The sequence below is a fragment of the Meriones unguiculatus genome, chromosome 11, assembly GCF_030254825.1.
Source record: "Meriones unguiculatus strain TT.TT164.6M chromosome 11, Bangor_MerUng_6.1, whole genome shotgun sequence".
In the NCBI taxonomy this organism is placed as follows: Eukaryota; Metazoa; Chordata; class Mammalia; order Rodentia; family Muridae; genus Meriones; species Meriones unguiculatus.
Window position 1 is genome coordinate 112,859,307 of NC_083359.1, and position 19,437 is coordinate 112,878,743.

General features: G+C 43.2%; 1 protein-coding gene across 3 annotated transcripts in view; it reads left to right on the top strand.

Annotated features, from left to right (window-relative positions):
• Positions 1–19,437, top strand: part of Plxna2 (plexin A2) — a 204,742-nt gene that overhangs the window by 122,210 nt on the left and 63,095 nt on the right. For all 3 annotated transcript variants that reach the window (XR_009584712.1, XM_060364968.1, XM_060364969.1), the window contains 5 exons: positions 9,010–9,110; positions 12,164–12,287; positions 13,607–13,760; positions 14,267–14,363; positions 16,779–16,893. Coding sequence is in view for 2 of the 3 variants with exons in the window: in XM_060364968.1 (XP_060220951.1) it covers positions 9,010–9,110; positions 12,164–12,287; positions 13,607–13,760; positions 14,267–14,363; positions 16,779–16,893 (591 nt within the window). In the remaining variant the exon portion in view is untranslated. The remainder of the gene's footprint in view (positions 1–9,009; positions 9,111–12,163; positions 12,288–13,606; positions 13,761–14,266; positions 14,364–16,778; positions 16,894–19,437) is intronic.

Sequence of the window (19,437 nt, forward strand, 5' to 3'; positions counted from 1 at the left end):
AATCAGTGGTTGGAGTGGCTGCACTATTCTCCTGGCATTGTATTCTTCCCTTGAGGTAGATGAGCAGTCCCAGCCTAGAGAGGCCAGGTGGAATGCTCAAAGACACTGATGACTCTGCAAAACTAAGCATCCTGACATATTCCCAGCCATATGCTGCCACCTTCAAGAATATTGCTATTGGAGAATTAGTGGACTGCTTGAGTACCAACTGTGTACAAGCCCATTTGTGAAGAGATGTCACACATGTCTCAAAATAGAACTGATAATAATATTGTCTCCATTGTGTGAAAGTAAACTAAAACTCAAAGAGGTCTAAGCAGCTTAGTGCATTATAGGTAATGAGAGCAAGACCTGAACTTGAACACGCACATACACTCACACATATATGCTGGTATATGATGCCTGTGCTGTAGAGGAAGTTCCTGGCTGCAATAGCAGAGTAGGGCTCATAGGGCTTCTGCTCACTAGAAGGTTGAATTGTACTGTTTATGGCCAGAGGCTTTGGTCCTTGTTCTTTCCATCTTGACTTTAGTAGGACCTCTACTGAAATTTATGAAAGAGAGGGAAATACCTCTGGAAATCTCAACCAACTTTGTACTTCTCTCAGTGTGATAGATAGCTTTAATTATGCTGCATTACTCAGCCACTATCCTCTCACCCAAGTCATTAAAAATAGATTTTCTCTTTGAACTGCACTCTCTGCTTAGATCTACAGATAGTCAGGAGTCATAGGATGTGGCCTCAGGTCAGCCCTGGATCAGGAGGTCATGTATTTCTATAGCTGTGGCCACAGGCCTGATAACTACTTCTGGGTTGCTGGAGTGTGTACCTGCTTTTTCTTAGTGGTAATGTTAACAAGACTTTCATAAACTCAGAGGACAGGCAGGTCCTTGGCATTTGCTTTATGAAGTTTTGAGGATATATGGACATGATTATTTACTTATAAAGAAAGATAGTCATGAAGATGAACAGTAATGATTTCTTTATACTACTGGATGTTGATCTGTAGGGAAGACAGCTGTTGGAAGTAGGATCTCTGCCTGTTGGAGAAGTCCCAAGATAATCTGGTCTAGTAGTATTACCCCACTTTGATATGGTCATCACAAAGGCCTAGAGGCATATTGCTAGCCACGGGCCAGACAGAAATAAAAATCATTCTTCTAAGAGACAGATCTTCCTCAGGAGACTCACATGGGTGGGACCTGCTCATGGGTCTGCCATTATGGTTCTGGTCATGATAAGCTTAGAAAATACCTCAGTGGCAAATCTCCATTATTTGTCTCCCTCTTTACCTTCTTATCTCATTTGGTGCTGTCTGGCTTCTGATTCACCAGCTCAAACATTGTTAAGAAGCAAGAAAGTAAAGGAGCAAAGAGGCCTGCAGATAGGATGTGCTGACAGTCAGACCTAGCACAGTCTGGCAGGAGAAACTTTCCTTTAATTCTTGATTTTGCAGACTGCCTTTGTGTGGGAGGCAGACAGACCTGGATTCTGTTTCTTCCACCTACAACACATGTGACCCTGAGAGGTTACTTAATCTGAGAGTCTGTTTTCTAATGGGAAAACAAGACTAGAAGTATGTCTATGTAAGGTGAGCATAGGGGATAAATGAGATGATACATGCCAAGTGTCTGGCATGCAGTAGCTACTAGGTCAGTGGCAGCTATTGGAATATTGTTCTTGATGCTTTATTTCCTTCCACACCTTGTGTTGACTCCCAAGCTCAGAGCAAGGTGATGTGGTGATGTCATCCAGCAGCCCGTCAGCCACCAGTGGGAGTACCTAGTACCTCTCTTCCCTGTAGTAAGGAACAGATCCAAGGAAGAGACATGACCTCACTGGGGCCTCCACATCTTTGCCCTATCCCTGGTGGCTTTGGATATCTAGCACTCAATAAACTTTGTCCCTATGTGGGACAGAGAGATGTGGGTATTTTTGAACGGAGACAGGCCAAGGGTGCTGTAGTACAAGTACAAGGTAGGTCTAGAGCTGTCACTTAGAGTGACATGTATGCCTGAGAGAGTCAGGGCTATAGGCTGGGCTGGGCTTTCCTGACCACTAGGAGTCTTTTGCTCTCTGTGAGGACCTTTTCCACCATCAGGTGTAAAAGCAGGATAGACCCTTAGCTGCTACTGCAGAATCTTCACTGAGCCCTCTAGTGTTTGCAACAAATTGCAACAGTGCCAATAAGACTTTAGGCAGAGCCGGGGACCAGGAGGCAAGGGTAACCTATCACCTATCCCATCAGCTAACACTATTGGGTGCCTCTTGCCTCCAACCTCCTAGACCTACTCTGATCCTGCTTCAGATATAGCCCATCCTCTCTCTCCAGGAACTGACCCTTTCTGCCCCACAGCAGGAGCCTATGCAGCTTGTCCCAGAGGTATAAAAGGCCACTTAGTGTGAGGACCAGTGAAAACATCTCTTTGAAGCCTTAATTTTCTGTTGGATCCAGTGTGGATCATAATATATAACAAAACCAAATGGCTTGTTCTCTTGAGAGTTGTGCAGATTATATGAGATCATTCTGTTAATTTAACCCCCTTTGCAGTAGGCCTTTGTCTACATAGCACCCCGGGAATGATTCTCTAGCGGGTCATTGTCCTGCCTGTCAATGACTGTCAGATCATTTCTCAAAGTCAGGGTTGGGATGGGGAAAAGGAGAAAATTGGACTCAGCTGAAATCCTACAAATTGGGATAAAACAATCTGTAGGAAGGGACTGAAACAAAAGGCACAGAGTAGGGCAAGAGCCAAGGAGTCAGTTCCATCAGTTTCAGCTGTGATGTGCTTTGCCTCTGGCCCTAGGGATCAGAGAGTTGTTGACTAGGCCAACTGCATGCTCTAGTCATACTGTCTATGACATCTCCCACCCTGTCACCTGGCTCTCATCCACAGAGAAGGCCTGTGTTCCTTTCATTGTGTCAGGAGCAGGGCACACATGTAGGGACAGGTGTTCCATCTGGAGGGGGCCAAGCAAATTCCAGAGAAGCAGAGGATTAGATGCTTAGTGTCTGGGGAACAGCTTTCCCTTATCCCTTCCCTCCTACTCTGTCTCTCACTTACATGGTGCCAAAGGAATTCTGTGAGACTCTAAACTCTACTCCAGCTGCTACCCCTGCAGCAAGTGGTGACCTACCATTCTGGCCTCTGAGCCAATTCTATACCTTGGTTTTACCTTATTATAGCATTTACTTTACTGGAATAAGTCTTGGTTTCAAATGAACCATCAGGTCGGAGAGTGCATCCCTCTGTCTAACAAATTAGTATAACCAAAAGGCTCACTAGACACCTGAGACCCTAGGATTCAGGCATGATCTGTGTCTTAGAGGATTTCTACTTTCAAGTCAGGTGTTTTTCTGGAAGGTCCCTCCAAGTATCAAAACCATTTTTCTTTTTCCAGGCCTTCACATAGGGCAAAAGATGAACTCTAGTGCTCTGTCCTTTTGGACAGTCAGCTTTGAGGTCTTTCTCTACTACTTCTGGGAATTCTTGCATCTGGAGATTTATACATTTCTCTGTGGACAGGAACTGTCCCAGGGCCTCTGCCCAGTACGAGGGTGACAATTCTATTAGGGTCACAGAATCACCCTGCCTCAAGAATGATCTTCAAGAATTTCAGGAATAAGGAAGATTCTATTAGCTTCCCCCAGAGACTTATCCCCACAGCCAGTCATAATCTTAGGGTGTCCCTGATGGGCTGCCCAGTGTACTGAGTGGAGAGAGTTGAGGGAAGAAGCCCCACATGTATACTCTACTGAGCCCTCTTAAATAAGGTCCTAAAAGACATCAAGGATGCAGGGCCCATGGGCCACAGGAGCCAAGAAGATAGAATGAGTCATCTTTAATTAAGAGTATTTCTTAAGTAAATTACTTAATAGGACAGTTATATTCATTAGAAGTGTAATTATAAGACATAAGCTCAAACAGGAAAGAATGTGGAGTGTGAGGGTGGAACCCAGTCAGAGGTAGCTCTTGGGTGCCAGGGAGGCAGGCAGGGGCAGGAGATAATGCTATCCCATGTAACTCATCTCAGAACTCCTAAGCTAACCCAGGAATCTCAGATCCCAGCACACACTGGAGGGGCCTTAACCCACTTAAAATGAAATAATAAGCAAAGGAGTACCCCATTAAATTCTGAATCAGCCCTGGAAAAGCCGTGCCCCCAATATATCATGGCCACTCTAGAAGAAAATACCCCATTCTCCAGAGGCCTGAGGCCTGGTCCCACATGGTCCCAGCAAGTGCAAGACTGACACCTGGGCTTCACACAGAGCTGCCCAGAAATTCCCAGGTTTGAACTTGGTTATTTGAAGATTCCAGGAAGGACTTAGAAGAACCTAAATCCTTAAGCTAGGTGTGGTGGCAACACAGAGGCAGAAGTAAGGAGATTTCAGAGCCTGCCTAAGCCACTTAGCAAGACTTTGTCTCAAAAAAAAAAAAAGTGGGAGAGGAGTGGTGGATGAAGGGGAGAGGAGGGAAAGAAGGGACTGGGAGGGAAGGATAGAGAGAAAGCTAAGACTGTGATGTAAAGAAAATAAATAACTTAATAAAAATATAATTAAAAAAGAAATAATTTTATAGACCATCATGGGACTCTTCAGATACTCATCCATTCATGTTCTTTACAAAAGCAACAGCTATGTAAGATACAGAGGCCTGAAAATAAAGCCTGATGAAGCATGTCAGAATAAACATCATCATCTAAAACATAAAGTAAAACTTAAAATCTAATGGGGGAAGCCCATTTCTCCCTGGGTTTGAAGAGGTCTCTAGAGTTCTTTTGTTTGCATTTGGGCTCTTGAAACATTACTTCCTGCCATAGCCCAGGAGCAGTCTGGTTCTTTTTTTCCTGACCCTAAGACCTTCCATTTAAAGATGTCCTAAGAAGCTTAAGTTACTTGTGCCAGAGGCTCCAAAACTTCAGCATACAAGCAAACCAGCTGGTGAGACAGAGGTCCCACTGAATGAACTCATCTGTGTTGTCTAACCCTATGATGATAGTGGTGGTTATGGTTCAGGGACCATTCATCGAGAGCCGCAGTGCTTTAGCAGATTCACAGCCTAAGAAAGATGCTCTTTAGGTCTGTGCATAATAAGCTGAAGAATCCAGAGCCATTCTACGCTATAGCTGTTCCAGCCTTCCCAGGGGACGTAAGCCCACATTTCTAACTCCTACCCTTGTCACCTTGTCCTCATATTGGCTCCTAAGGGACTCTGCTTTCCTACGATGCGGGTCAAGCTTGCTGAATTATGTTGAAGACATTTATCTTAAAAGGCCCAGGCCAGACTCATTCAGAACCCTCCTAGCAGCACAGGCAGACATAAAGAAACCAAATGCTGGCCACAGACAGAAGCTGTAGGCTTTGTTGCCATTTTACTAATAGCTATATTTCAAACTGTAAAAGATCTGATTTAACCTAATATATGCAAAACATTAACTTTTTAAGATGTCACTATCAAATTCCTAGTGTGATGTTTGCCTTCTTTTCTTTACTAAATCTTCAGGATCGGTATTCATTGGGTATTTATAGCACACCTCAGTTTGGACTGGTACTCTTAAATATTCAGCATCCACACGGGACTAGTGATGATCATATTAGGCAGTGAAGACACTGAAGTCTTTCTTCTCTTAGGATTCCCCTGCCTTTTTCATGTTACCCCTAGAACCCAGCACTTTGGTCTTGTGGCAGCTCATGTAGAGCCTGAAGTGATAGCTGTGTTTTAATGTTGGTTTTTTATTTGTTTGTTTTTATCATTCTGATATGTGTACAACTAACCTATATGGAATACCATATCAACTTACATGAATTAAACTAAAATTATGCGATGGTATACACAGGAAAGGTCTACTGCAGCTTCTTACTGTAAAGGTCTCCTCCCAGTCACTGTGACAGCTGTTCCTCTGATTTGTGCCTAGCTAGTAGATCATAAAGAATACTGCAAGTTCTCAAGCCTACCCTTCTTTTAAGTTTCCTGTTTCACTCTACTCTGCCTTTTATTAAAAAAAAAAAAAAAACCCACCAGGAGGGCCCAGGAAACAGGAAAAATAGCTGTGCTGTTGGTTTCATGTTTGGAGAAGAACAGGGTTTCACTATCTCCATGGCACTTGGCATGAAAGTGGTCTTTGTTGATGGAGACACTGCTTTCATTCAGGGCCCCCGTTCCCAGCTGCTGAGAGCCGGGCTGTGTTTTGACAGACGGGCTGAATGTAATGCAGACAGTTGTTTTAATTTCCAGCCAGATGCAGACATCACTCACAAGGAGCCTGAAACCCAAGAAAGGGAATGGGCACTGGACTGCTGCTCTTGGGCCTTGCAGAGTAGACCAGAGTGGGCCAACAGAAGCCTCTTGGGCATTGGGGTACCAAATATCCTAAGAGATTGAAAATCATCAGAGCTGGGCATGGCACCCATTTCTCCAGGAGGCATCTGTCAGAAAGGTGTTTCTGGCAGGTGTTGCTGACTGTGAATAGGTTTCAGGGATTGTTCTTTGGTAGTGATAGCTAGATGTTGCCTTTCAACTGTCAAATGTGCAAGTCTTGGGCTAGATAGCTCAGCAGGCAAAGCATTTACTGCAGAAGCATGGAGATAGGAGATCAGATCCCTAAAAGCCATGTAAAGCTGAGCTTGGTAGCATGGTTTAGAATCCCAGTGCTCTTACAAAAAGATAGGGGGAGATGCCAGGAGAATCCCTGGAAACTTACAGGCCAGCTAGCTTGTTGTATATTACAGCGAACCACAAGAGACCCAGCTGCAAACAAAGTAGGAGGCAAAGACTGACACCTGAAATTGTCTTCTGACCATATGTGTAATATGGCAAATTCATGACTGCATTTATACACACATACGCACACACACAGAGAGAGAGAGAGAGAGAGAGAGAGAGAGAGAGAGAAATGTTTTAAAAAAATTGTCTCAAAGAGATGTGAGTAAACAGTGAGAGATTTTTAGATATCCAAATTGTAAGAGACCAGTCTCCTTTCAGCCTCCCATAGAAATACTACCCTGCCTGCCACTCATCCCCACAATGGGTATATTTTGGACAAAGTAACTATTGCAGATCAAACAGTCCTGAACTTCTTATGTCAAGCTTTCTCATCTGACACTGTAAGTCTGTTTTGGTTGTCCATGATATCATCTGGCACTCTAAGTCTGTTTTGGTAGTCCATGATGTCATTAGCTTCTTTCTATTACATCACTCTATCAGATCATATAGGACTGATCTAGAATCAACTCAAACCCTCAGATATATTATGCTTGAGATATTTAAACCAATGGTACCCTAACCTATGCTTAATGTTTCTACTTTTAAACTAAATTTCCAGATTTTATGCTTACATTCCCAACATTTTATTTCAAAGGAAGGTTTAATTTTTAAGGCTCAGCATGTCACCCAGTTTTATTGTGTTGTGGTGTACTAAGAGTGAGTGGTCCCATAATGGGAAAAGAAAAGTATACTGTCTCTCCCTGCCTACAAATTTTAGTTAGAATGAACTTCTCTGTGACACTTTTGCCCATGATAACCCTTCAACTTGGAGAGTCTTTTGGGTCTCTCCATCTGATGACTCCTCTCTTCCTTATTTTCTTCCTTCTCTTCTTTTTTCTCCCCTTCCTCCTTCTCTTCTATTTCTATTCTTTTTATAAAACTGAGTCTTACTTTGTAGCCCAGGCTGGTCTGGAATTCACTATGTGGCTCAGGCTAGGTAACTTACAAATAATACTCCTACCTGAGCTCCTACTCAAGTGCTAGAATTCCAGACATGTGCCAACATGCCCAGCTGGATACATTCTTATCTTTGAGGACTTACCCTTAATCTCAGTCTCTATCTTCCTGACAGATTAGCCTGGATGTTCTTCTTCTGAGCTCCCAAGGCACTTAGTGAGAGGCTCCATACTGAGCAGCATAGAGTCAATCTCAGTTGGGGACTGCTGACTCCCTTGAACTGTTGGACTTTTTGCCCTTGCTGTATGCTTTTGCTTGTCTATTGCTCAACATCAGAGGCTGCCACAGAGTTGACATTCAATAAGCTTTCACTGAGTTTACCATGTTAGGATCCATGTTCCCCTCACAGTTGTTTTCCCCTGCCAGTAGCAGAACATTCTGTCATTAGACTGTAGGCCATGATTTCACATGGGCTCACACTTCTAGTAGGTGACAGTCTTCTATGGCCTAGAAAATGAGCTTGTATTTCCAAGCCAGCATGTGTTTTTGCAACTCAGAAGCCTCGTACCCAGCCAACAACAGACACCTAAGATATGACAAATGGAATACGCCAACCCTCTACCCCTTTTGCCTTTATTGTCACTTTTGCTGGGCAAGTGCAGGAGAGTGGTGTCCACATACATCAAGCTCAGGCCCTTGTCAAGCCCCTCCAGAAAACCAGGAGGGGTTTCAGAAGCTGGGCTTTTGGGGGCAGGGCCAGGGACTTGTGAAGTTCCAACTAACCAGGAAAAGTGGAATTATACAGGCAGCTCTTTCCTGTGGAGGTTCCCATTTTGCCAGACTTTTCAAAGAATGGGAGATTTACTAGAGAAACTGAATGCAGACATCAGAGAATGGGATAATTGGATCCAGGTGGTACACTTGGTTGGCTACAAAGTGCCAGTGCCATGCTATGAATATTACTTAATGGGAAAAGTTCCTCCCCTGCCCTCCATGTGTGCTGTGCAGGAAGGATGTCTCAGCCCAAGCCCAGCTGAAAGCTCTTCAGAGATGAGTTTGTGCCACTCAATAGCCTTTCAGCAGAGTTAACCATTTTCAATACTTGCCAGAAACTTGCCAGGCTCTTGAAAAGACACTGGTGGAAAGAAGCAACAGGCTCAAGGATTCTCTTTCTACCCTTGGTAAAAGCCAAGTCCTGAGCTTCCATTCAGATACACTCTATTTAGGTTAGCCTCTTCTGACTCAGCCCACAATGAGCTGGAAATACCTTAGGAAATAAAGGTGAAACACAGATTCAAGTTGTCACTACATGAATGTCCCATGCTCCCTTTCCTCTTTCTGCCAGGTCATCAGGGTCCCTGTTGAGTCATGTGAACAGTACACAACTTGTGGAGAATGTCTAAGCTCAGGAGATCCTCACTGTGGCTGGTGTGCCCTGCACAACATGTAAGTTTGTGGTATTCCAGAGGTGGTCCTAGCAAGCAGAAGACCGGGGTGGAGATTAGGAGGGAGGGTTCCTGGTGTGGTGGACTGGACAGTAGAGGAATTTCCATCTTTTGAACAATGAGATACAATGTGGAAGATAGGAAGGGCCACACAGTTTGCTTCCTGTATGCAATCCTTTCCTTATCTTCTCAGCCACTTTGAAACTATATGATTATGTTCTCATGTCATTATAAGAAGTCGCAGCACAGCTATAGAATCCCTAAGATTTTCAAAAGGCTCTTGTAGTGGCTGGACAAGAATTCAGCCTAAAGCATACAGACCAGATGGTAGAGTATCAGAACTTAGAATTTGCACTCTAGCTAGCTGCAGGTGGGTCCCCTGACAACTGTTAGATCTCCAGTTCTTTACTGAACATAGAAAGTGCCTATGTCACAGGTGAATTGTGAAGCCTAAATGAAATAATAAGTGTTTTGGAAATAAAGAAGCGGCAACACAAATCAAAATAGTTATTAAGGACTCTGTACCCTTGGGGGGACCCTTCTGGCCTCATTATTTCATGATTCCAAGAAGTTTGCAATGTATCCAACTGGCCTCATATCCCTATTCAGATACATCCCCACCACCAAACAACAGCTCAATAGAAATGCAAAATCACACTTAAACTTCCTAATCCTAAGAGCCCCAGAGGAAGAAAAAAGGGTGAAAGCCTAAAGCAGGAGCCTGGCTAGGGATTCTGTTGCCCAATAGTGTTGGAAACTCCATGGCACCATGCCAGCTAGCAAAGCATCTCTATGAAATGCGCTTGGTTTGGGGTGGAGTCGGAGGCAGAGGGCCAGAGTTCAGGGTCCTGCACAATAGCTCTTGGCTTTCAGCCTCTGCAGCAGGTGTTAGGAGGGCTCTGGTGGGAGGGAGGAAGGCTTCACAGATGTAAAATCTGGACTGGATTTAAGCCTGCTGACAAAGGATTGAGTCCCTGCTTGGGTTTTGGAGGTAAGTGATTTCTCAAAAAGTTTTACAAAAGTAACCTCAACAAAACTGGACAATAAGTTTCCATATAAGTCAGACAGAGCATCAATATGACAGAGCCAAAACTCCGCTCCAGGAATGGAAAAAGGCAGTAAATTTGTCAATTTTCAGTGAGTCTGACCCAACAATCTGCAGCTTTTTCTCCAAGGAATTAGACAGTTCACTGACAGCTATGTGGGAAGGTCCCAGGCTTTAAGCTCTCTCATTGTGCAGCAGTCATTTCTTACCTGTGCCATCTACATCCTGCCCCATCCTCCCCCAGCCCCATTTTTCTCCAGGCTTCAGTGCCTGTTATACTTTGCACACTCAGAAAGAACACTGTAGCGTTATAGATTGAGGTTATCGTTTATTCACAGCAAGAACACTGCTTTCTCCAACTTGTATCAGCCCCTGTGGATGCATCAGTAGTGACCCCATCTTTCAGCTACCCTAGAATAACTCATCCTCCTCTGGTCCAGGTCAACTGTGTCTTCTAGAATGATGGAGTCCCATCAAGAAAGCCCAGATTATCTCTGCCTACTGAACTCCTCCCTTGTCTTTATAGAGTCTTCCTCACCTACCAGGGTACAGGCCTTCTAGCCATTCATTCTACCTACCAAGCTTGCATGGGGACAGAAGCTATATATTTAGGTTTCTCATTACCTGGCATTCTCATCTTCAGCACTATCCTCCCTCCTACACTCTCAGGCTGTCCAGCCATCAGGACAGTGAGAATCCAGCAACTTCAGACCCAGGCCTGAAAGCCAGCCTCTTCTAAAGGCTTGAGGCAGAGGGCTGATAACTGAAAGCCTTTGGGTCCCCTCCTGTCTCTTCTGTATTATTTGCCCTTGAAAATGTGTTATTGTCTCTCAGACTATTTATCTCTGTTAGGGTTGTTGCCATAAATAGTATGATTAAAAAAAAAAAAAAAAAAAGAGCCATTTCAGTGAGTCAATGAGATAAAGGCTGTAGTCAAGAGCTCACTTTAAAGCTATCATAAGGAGTTCACTGAAACCTCCATAATTCTTTCCTTTGACAGCACTCATATTTGAATTCATTATGTACTTGGAAGGGGAGAGGGGAGGAGCTTGGGTAGTCAGAGTAGGAATTACTGCTTGTGGAATTATACAGAATGGAATACAATAATGCTGTGTCCTGTGTCTATTTGGTTTGGAGTGGCACTGGTCCATAAAACACAAGTAACATCACCAAACTTCTGAGTTCAGGCAACACCTCACTTACCTGCCACCATGGAATGAGGAGCTTGGAGCCAAAGATGATGTCAGGATAAATGGCCACATTGGCTTCCTGAAAGAGGCAGCCCTAGACACATGTTTCTTCTATCTCTTTGACTTGAGTCATTATTTCATGACACAAACATTTATTTAAAATATACTGTGTGACAAGTAGAACATCTTGTTGAATAAAACATGGTCTCTTCCTTTAAAGAGCTATTAATCCAGCCAAAGATTACTTGTATCCTGTCTCACCACTAAGACCCTCTCCTACTTGCTAACACCTTTGGAGGGAAATGATAATGTTATTAATAATTTTATTAATTTCAGTATCACAAGGGCTAGCACAGTAATACATCCACTAAATGCTAGGCTGCATTCTGAATACTAACTCACTTTACCCTTAGAGTAGCCTTACAAGGTAGGGTGTTATCATCATCCTTGCTAACTTAGGGTTGAAGAAACAGAGAAGAGGAAGATAAAGTAACTTGCCCAGTGGGACCCAGCTAGCAGGTAACAGGCCTGGTATTAGAACGTAACACTCTAGCTACAGGGGTCATGTTCACAGTCCTACTTTTCAAGTACCCCAAATTTCTTACTTACTTGAACATCGCACTGTATTAGCATGGTGTTCTTCGTACTTAACTAGCATCTACGCTGAGAATTGATACCCTTTCCAGGAAATAATTAGCTTCATGTGATAGTGGACCCCTGAGAATACAGTAAAAGTCATCACAAGGCGACAGGCTACAATGTCGGGGCAGCAAACCTGACAAAGGAGCCATAACCTCTTATGAATCTGTGTTCATATAGGTGCTCCCGAAAGGACAAATGCCAACGGGCCTGGGAAGCAAATCGATTTGCTGCCAGTATCAACCAGTGCATGAGCCTTGAGGTACACCCCAGCAGCATCTCTGTGTCAGATCACAGCCGGCTGGTGAGTATGCAGCGGGGGTGGGGGGACAGGAACACACAGTATACTTCTTTAATACCTGCACATATTGATCAGAATTTTAGTGATATATATATATATATATATATATATATATATATATTTGGTAATTCCTGTTATAAAGGTACAGTCACCATAATCTGCAAATTTGTTATCCACAGATCTGTTTTATAAGCCAGAATTTTGTATTTAGCAACAAAAAAATTATAATATCATACAATATGTAATAGTACATTCTTAGGACATAGTATGATTTCAGTCTTCTGTTTGTTTGTTAATTATTCAAGAAAGCCTTAGCTTGCCATTGTGTTTGGTGGAGGCAGGAGAGAGATTAAAGACGACTGAGACTCATTCAAAGTGTAGGCTTAAAGAGAATATTAAAAATAAAAAATAGCCCTCAGCCACCAGTCAAGGTACAACCCAAAATATTTCATGTCCTTAGGCCCTGGCTGCAATTCCATTGTGAAGGTTTTATGAGCATTCATGAGTGTTAATTAGTTAATGAAGCTTCCATAGTTTCAGTTCATTCATACCAACCAAGAGGTTTTGGCTAATGAAATAGGGAGGTTGTGTCTATGTGAGAGCTAAGGACAAACTCATTAAAAAAGTGGCTTGAATTCAGAACGACATTTTCCAAATCCTGAAAGTCTAGTTTTTACCACTAAAATAAAGCTTTGCAACCTTAGCCAGGCTAGAAAATGCTGCTTTATTGTTTAGACATCACTGGACCTTCTCTGATTCCCTGAGTATCTTGTGAGCCTCCTGCCCCGTACCAGGGCACTGCTGGAAAGTAAAAGACCCAAAAGGAACAGAGGAGCAGAAGCTCTGGAGCTTCCAAATAAATGGATGAGTGGTAGCTAGGGCAAGGATCTGCCAGCCTAGCTCCTGGCCAGCCTCCACCCCAGTGAAGCTTACATTCCCAGGAGCCCAAGCTAAGGCCTGTGATAGAATCCTAGGCTCATGATTCAATTGCAGATACCTATGTTCTTCGCAACTAATTCCATGTCAGATAGAACAGGGCCTGAAATGAATATTGGTACAAATCCCCTTATTTCCTTGAACATCAAGTGCTTTCTGATGCTAGACAAGATTGAAGAATTAACAATAATAATCATTATGAAGACCATTGACCCCACACATCACACAGACATTTGTTATTCTAATTACTCACTGTCAAAGATGGAAGATCACTAGACCAATGCCTTTCTTGCATAGATGAGATCCAAGAAGATTCCTGAGCAATAGGTCCTGGCAGGGAACCTTACCTAGGGCCTAGTTCTCCTGAACTCTTGCTTCTCCCACAGCTCAGCCTGGTTGTCAATGATGCCCCCAACCTCTCTGGGGGTATTGCCTGTGCCTTTGGGAACCTGACTGAGGTGGAGGGGCAGGTGTCTGGCAGCCAAGTCATCTGCATCTCACCTGGACCCAAGGATGTCCCTGTCATCCCTCTGGATCAAGGTAAGGACTGTATGCCAAAAGAGTCATGGGCACCATGGTGATCACAGGAGTTACAAATATAGGTATGAAGCTACCTGACCGGTCTTCACATGCCAGATGCTAACATTGGCTTATTAAGCTTGTTTGAGTTTGAAAGCACATTGATATGTCCAAAGTGAGATTCAAAGAGGAAAATATTCATTCTTTCTAGCTGAGAATGCATAATGTGCCCTGTGCCCATTTCCTGTCCCTTCTAGAATTGGTGGGATTCAAGGAATAGATTGCATTGAACTTGGCTTAATGGGTTCTGGGCTAATATTCTGAAATTCTTTCAGTAATTGAACATGCCTAACCAAGTCAAGGGACTCATGGAATCTGTTGCTGAAGAACAGTTTGAGAGTCAAGGCAAAGCAGGTTTCAGGCAGGCTTTCTCTACCATTTATACTCCTGGGTGGCTCTATGAGATGACCTTCTTCCCCTCAGGTTGTTCACTGGACTCCAGGTTCTCACTCTGTCTTCTCTTGCAGACTGGTTTGGCCTAGAGCTGCAGCTGAGATCCAAGGAGACAGGAAAGATCTTTGTCAGTACTGAATTCAAGTTCTATAACTGCAGTGCCCACCAACTGTAAGCATGCCTCAGAAGGAGCTTTGCCTGGGTCTGGATGTGGGTATGGGGTTCCACTTTCTCCCTCTAGGGCAAGACATGTTCAGTAATCACATTGAAATCTCTCTAGGAGGTGTGTGTGTGGGGGGGGGGGGGTGTCTGGCTCACATTTATTTAAATGGCAGTCATTCACAGCCTCTAATTTCGTTCCTTTGGCCCCATCCTAGTACATTCTATCCCCAATTCTGAAGCTAGGAAGGCAAGAAGAGGGTCCTGATCTAGGACTGTAAGAAAAGGTCTTCACTCCAGCCAACTGGCAGTGGCTTTGAAGGCAGAGACTTACAGTGAATGTGGAGTAATCTGCTATGCACACAAAGGAGAATAGGCATGAGTACAGCAACCTCTTCTCAGCACCCAATGAGAAAGCCTAGGTTAGAAGAGACAGAAAAGGCTTTAACTTCAGTGTGCAATGTATCCCTCCTTAGTGTATGTTATGAGTAAGACAGAACAAGAGGAACAAGAGGCAGAAATGACTGCAGGCAGCTAGGCAGGGCAAAGAGACTGAAGTAGAATTGGATAAAACTGACCACTATTCCACCAGATAACCATGCTTGGGATGTGTAGACTTTTGTGGGGGAGGACTTGTCAACTTTCATAATCTAAGACAGTGGTAACAAAATCTATTGTTGGTGAGAGTATCTGCTCCACCATAGCAATCCAGTGTGATGTCACCACATTCAGTGATGGATTTCTATAGCAAGAAAGATGCTGTCACAGGGAGAAAGTTTTAGCAGAGAAAAACAGGTCTCCTTGACAGCCAAGATTTTATTTTATTGTGTAACATTATCTTACCCTTCTTTACTCCTGGCATTCTATTAAAAGTCACAGTATCAAGTTCAGTTCTCTTTTTTTTTAATATAGTAAGCTGAGACCCATAGATAATAAGGGCTGCAATGACAGTGACAAAATCAGCCAGTAGAAGAGTCAGGTTAGAGTTCAGCAAATGCCATTTCCTTTACCCTGGACTATATTCATTATTCACATGTCAAATCATATGATATTATCAAGAATTCATCAGTGATCGAGTACATGAAATAACATTGACTCAAACTCAGAAATAAAATGATTTCATACATGACTAACTTTGGAGTGTGCGTGGCTAATTCTTTCTGGGGTGTGTATAGACCAAGTCACCTCACATTTGGTCTTACTAGCCTGAAACCCCTAAATGAAAGACAAAATAAGAACCCCACCAGGGGGCGCCAGATCACAGACCGTTTCTGTTCATAACTGCTTAGTATAGTACTGAAAGGCTATCATTCAGAAGCTGAGGAGGCGGAAGGCCAGTACTGTCTATAAATTGCCATCACAGTGATCTGCACACACAGAGAGACTTAGGGTACACCCAAAGAGAAGCAGCACTCTCTCTGGGAACAATGTGAATGCTATAGACTACATGCTAGGGTCACTGGTGATAGAGGGCAAAGTTACCACTCAGTACTGTAAATGTCACAAGCTCAGCAACACAGGTGCTGTGAACCAAATTGCAAATACTCAAATGTCATTCAAGAGGTTGAACTAATAGGTGATTTCATTTCTTGAAAATTATAATCATCGACTGAAGAGATCGCTTAGCAGTTAAGAGCACTGGCTGCTCTTCCAGGGGCACTGAGTTCAATTCCTGGCAACAAAATGGTGGTTCACAACCATCTGTAATGAAATCTGATTCTTCTGGTGTACATGAAAACAGAGTGCTCATACATACATAAAAAATAAATCTTTAGAAAAAAAGAGCAATGCTGCTGTAAATAGTCTTATACACTTTTTCAAAAAAGAAAGAAAATAACAATCACATTTAACATTATACTCTCATACATTATCTGACAATACTAAACAGCCCTGTGGACTACAGGGATGTTTTGTTACAGTCTGATGAAGAAACTTTAATGCACAGAGTGAGTGACTTACTCAGGGGACATCAGTGTTGGCAGCAGAATCCAGACTAGATTCAGATCCGCCTAATTTCTGCCTCTGTGCTCTTTCAGCTACACTGACTGATAAGCAATGGTATGCTGACCTTAACTACCAGCAATCAGATGTTTAGAAATCTAATTCATAGTATTTACCAATTTCTGTGGTTTAAATTCTCCCACTGTAGCCAATTTCAGTACCCATCAGAATGAAATTCTATCTTGCAAAATTCCTAAAAATATAAACTAGCACACCACTGTTTTGTAGGTTAAATTACTCCCACTGCTGACCCAGTTTATTCCTAGTTTTTTGGCCCTATGATCATCTCAGATACAGAATCTACAATTCTCTGCACTAGAAGATGCTCCACTAGTTTACCTTCACAATAGTGAGCTGAGGATGTAAGGATAGCAACCTCCCTTCCTGTCAGCCGTGTATAGCCCTCTTGCTGTCTCCTCCTTACAGGTGCCTGTCCTGTGTCAACAGCGCCTTCCGCTGTCATTGGTGCAAGTACCGCAACCTCTGCACACATGACCCCACCACCTGTTCCTTCCAGGAAGGCAGGATCAATGTTTCAGAGGTAAGAAGGTTCCCTGTGGCATGACAACATTCCCAAAAGAGCAGCCCCTTACACCACAGATAGCCTGTCCAGTGACTTAACCATGTCTTGTCCTGGTCTATTGTGGTCACCTTATCAGAGATTCTTTATGTTATAAATAAATTATATTATAAATATTAAGAAAGTAGCAACAGGTAGCCCCCAAGCAGAGGCTATATCTGCCTGACTGCAAAGACTGCATTCAGGAGTATAAAGGTGATTAAACACTCAGAGGAAGCATGCCCAACAAATAAACTCCATGCTCTGAGAGAGTATAATGAATGCTGTCTATTCTTCAAGCCTATCCCTTTGCTTGGCCATAGACTTACTGTGTTTCAATAGAACATTTACTCTCGACCATTTTTTCATGCCAACTTTTCTTCCAACTCTAAAATTCAATGATTCTTTGACTCTGATGTATTACTGGGTGGGTGGCCTTGGAGACAGAGAGGAATCCAGCTAGTGTAAAAAAAAAAAAAAAAAAAAAAAAAAAAAAGGTCCTATTATAGTATCTAGTTGAAGCTCCTTCCCTAAAGTCCTACCTGCCTTTGTCATTGATACAGTGGAATATCATATTGTTCATCTTTACTGTGAATATCCCACTTAACACCAGTTATTTACTAAGCTTGGTTCTCTCACATTTTCCAAAAATGCCTTGACTCTATAAAACTGGCTTCTTCAATTTCTTTTGTCTATTTTTTCATGCCCAGGGGTAGCCAGTTAGAACTAGACAATTAGGATCTTGTATGCTTACACTCATACTCTTGGTTCTCCTAATCTTCACAGTTGTGCTGGTTGCTTCTACAGCTAAACATAAAGTAGACCTTGACATTTTTCTGAAACAGATACACCTGACATTCACCAACTCAACCTTTCTGGAATGATACACATTTTACGCAGTTTTTTGTTGTTTTTTTTTTTTTTTTAAGTTTAAGAAAAAAAAGAAAAAAGCCGGGGAGTGGTGGTGCATACTTTTAATCCCAGCGCTCAGGGAGGCGGTGGTAGGTGGGTCTCTGTGATTTCAAGGCCAGCCTGGTCTACAGAGTGAGTTCAAGGACAGCCAAGGCTACACAGAGAAACCCTGTCTTGAAAAACAAAAAACAAAACAACATAAACAAAAAGTAAAAAATGCTCTGTGTTGAGAGGAAGAAACAGATGCCACATAACTAGTGTATAAGACATACCCACCCACAGCTGCCTCACAACAGTAGAGCCAGGTTTCCAGTCCCTGGAACAATCTAGAAAGGACATGCTGGAATGCTACATTGATCTTAACGAACACTGGGAATTAATTCCAGGCCCAAGATTCTGCAGGAGTTTGAAACCAGTCTTCTTAAGGATGGGGCTTAAAGTGCAGAAGATTTTAGGGCAGAGATTAGCACAGCCTGGGAGCCAGTGAAAGAATGGCCATGAGAAGAAAGCCAATACAAAAGATCTAAGGGCTAAGCAGTGGAAAGTTAGCCACTCTGTCTCAGAAAATGACCTTCATTGTAGCTGCTAAAGTTCTAAGTTCCTTCATAAACTACAAGAGGAAAGCGGGGAACCCAGGGAGAGACTGGTGCAGATCAGGACAAAGAACAACTCTGTGTCTGTAGAGGCCACCCTAGCAGGCAAATAAAAATCCAGAGCATAGCCTCAGAGTGACCTACAACTGGAAGAAGGGCAAGCAGATTGTCATAGGGAGCAAGACAAATAAACTATGGTGGAGAGGCCTGAGGGCTGAGCCTCAGAAGGCTAATTGGAAGCAGGCCGATCCCCCTTCACCACAAGGAACCACTGAAGCATAGCTCCTCTTTAGCAGCAAGTGAGAGATCTGAAAGTTCCAGAGAGCTGGCTAGAGAGATGCCAGTGCCTCCCTGTTACTCAGGATTCAGTGACTACCAAAAGATCTTGGAAACAAACTTGGACTTCCACTCATTGGTATCTGTGCGTTGTGTGCCTTGCCCCTATTGTCCCCTTCATCTCCCCATTTCCCTCAGATTGTGTAGGCAGCTGTTCTCTTGCCCTGATGCATGCTGGCTATTAGCACAACCCTGACTAAATGGAGGCTGTGAGGGAAACCCAGAATTCATCCAGCTACTGGCATGACTCAGCAAAGGAAGTGGAGTGCAGTTCCCCAGCACAGTAGTTAGAAACACTTTCTCAAAGTCCTAAAATACAACTGAATCTTTTAGCCACAGCTGATAACACATTCCTTCCTGGTCAGAGGTTTCCAGGCTCAGTGTTTCTATTCAAAGCTCTGCTTTAGGGAAGCCCACTCCACAAAGTTCAAAGAATAACAAACTGAATTGCCCAGTTTGGGTAAAGGTGTTTGGGAACTGTAAATACCTTAGATAACATTTTGGGTTCACTAGAATATCTTTTTACCAATTCCATCAAGCCCCTCTTCCATCTTTGAATCAAAATTTCATGCCTGTACCCTTGGTAGAAGCAATGTATCACTGATTAGCTCCGCAAGTTAGCACAGCATTGCAACTGTTGTGTGTCATAGTTTTGCACCTGTGGTGCCCTTCTCAGCATGCCTTC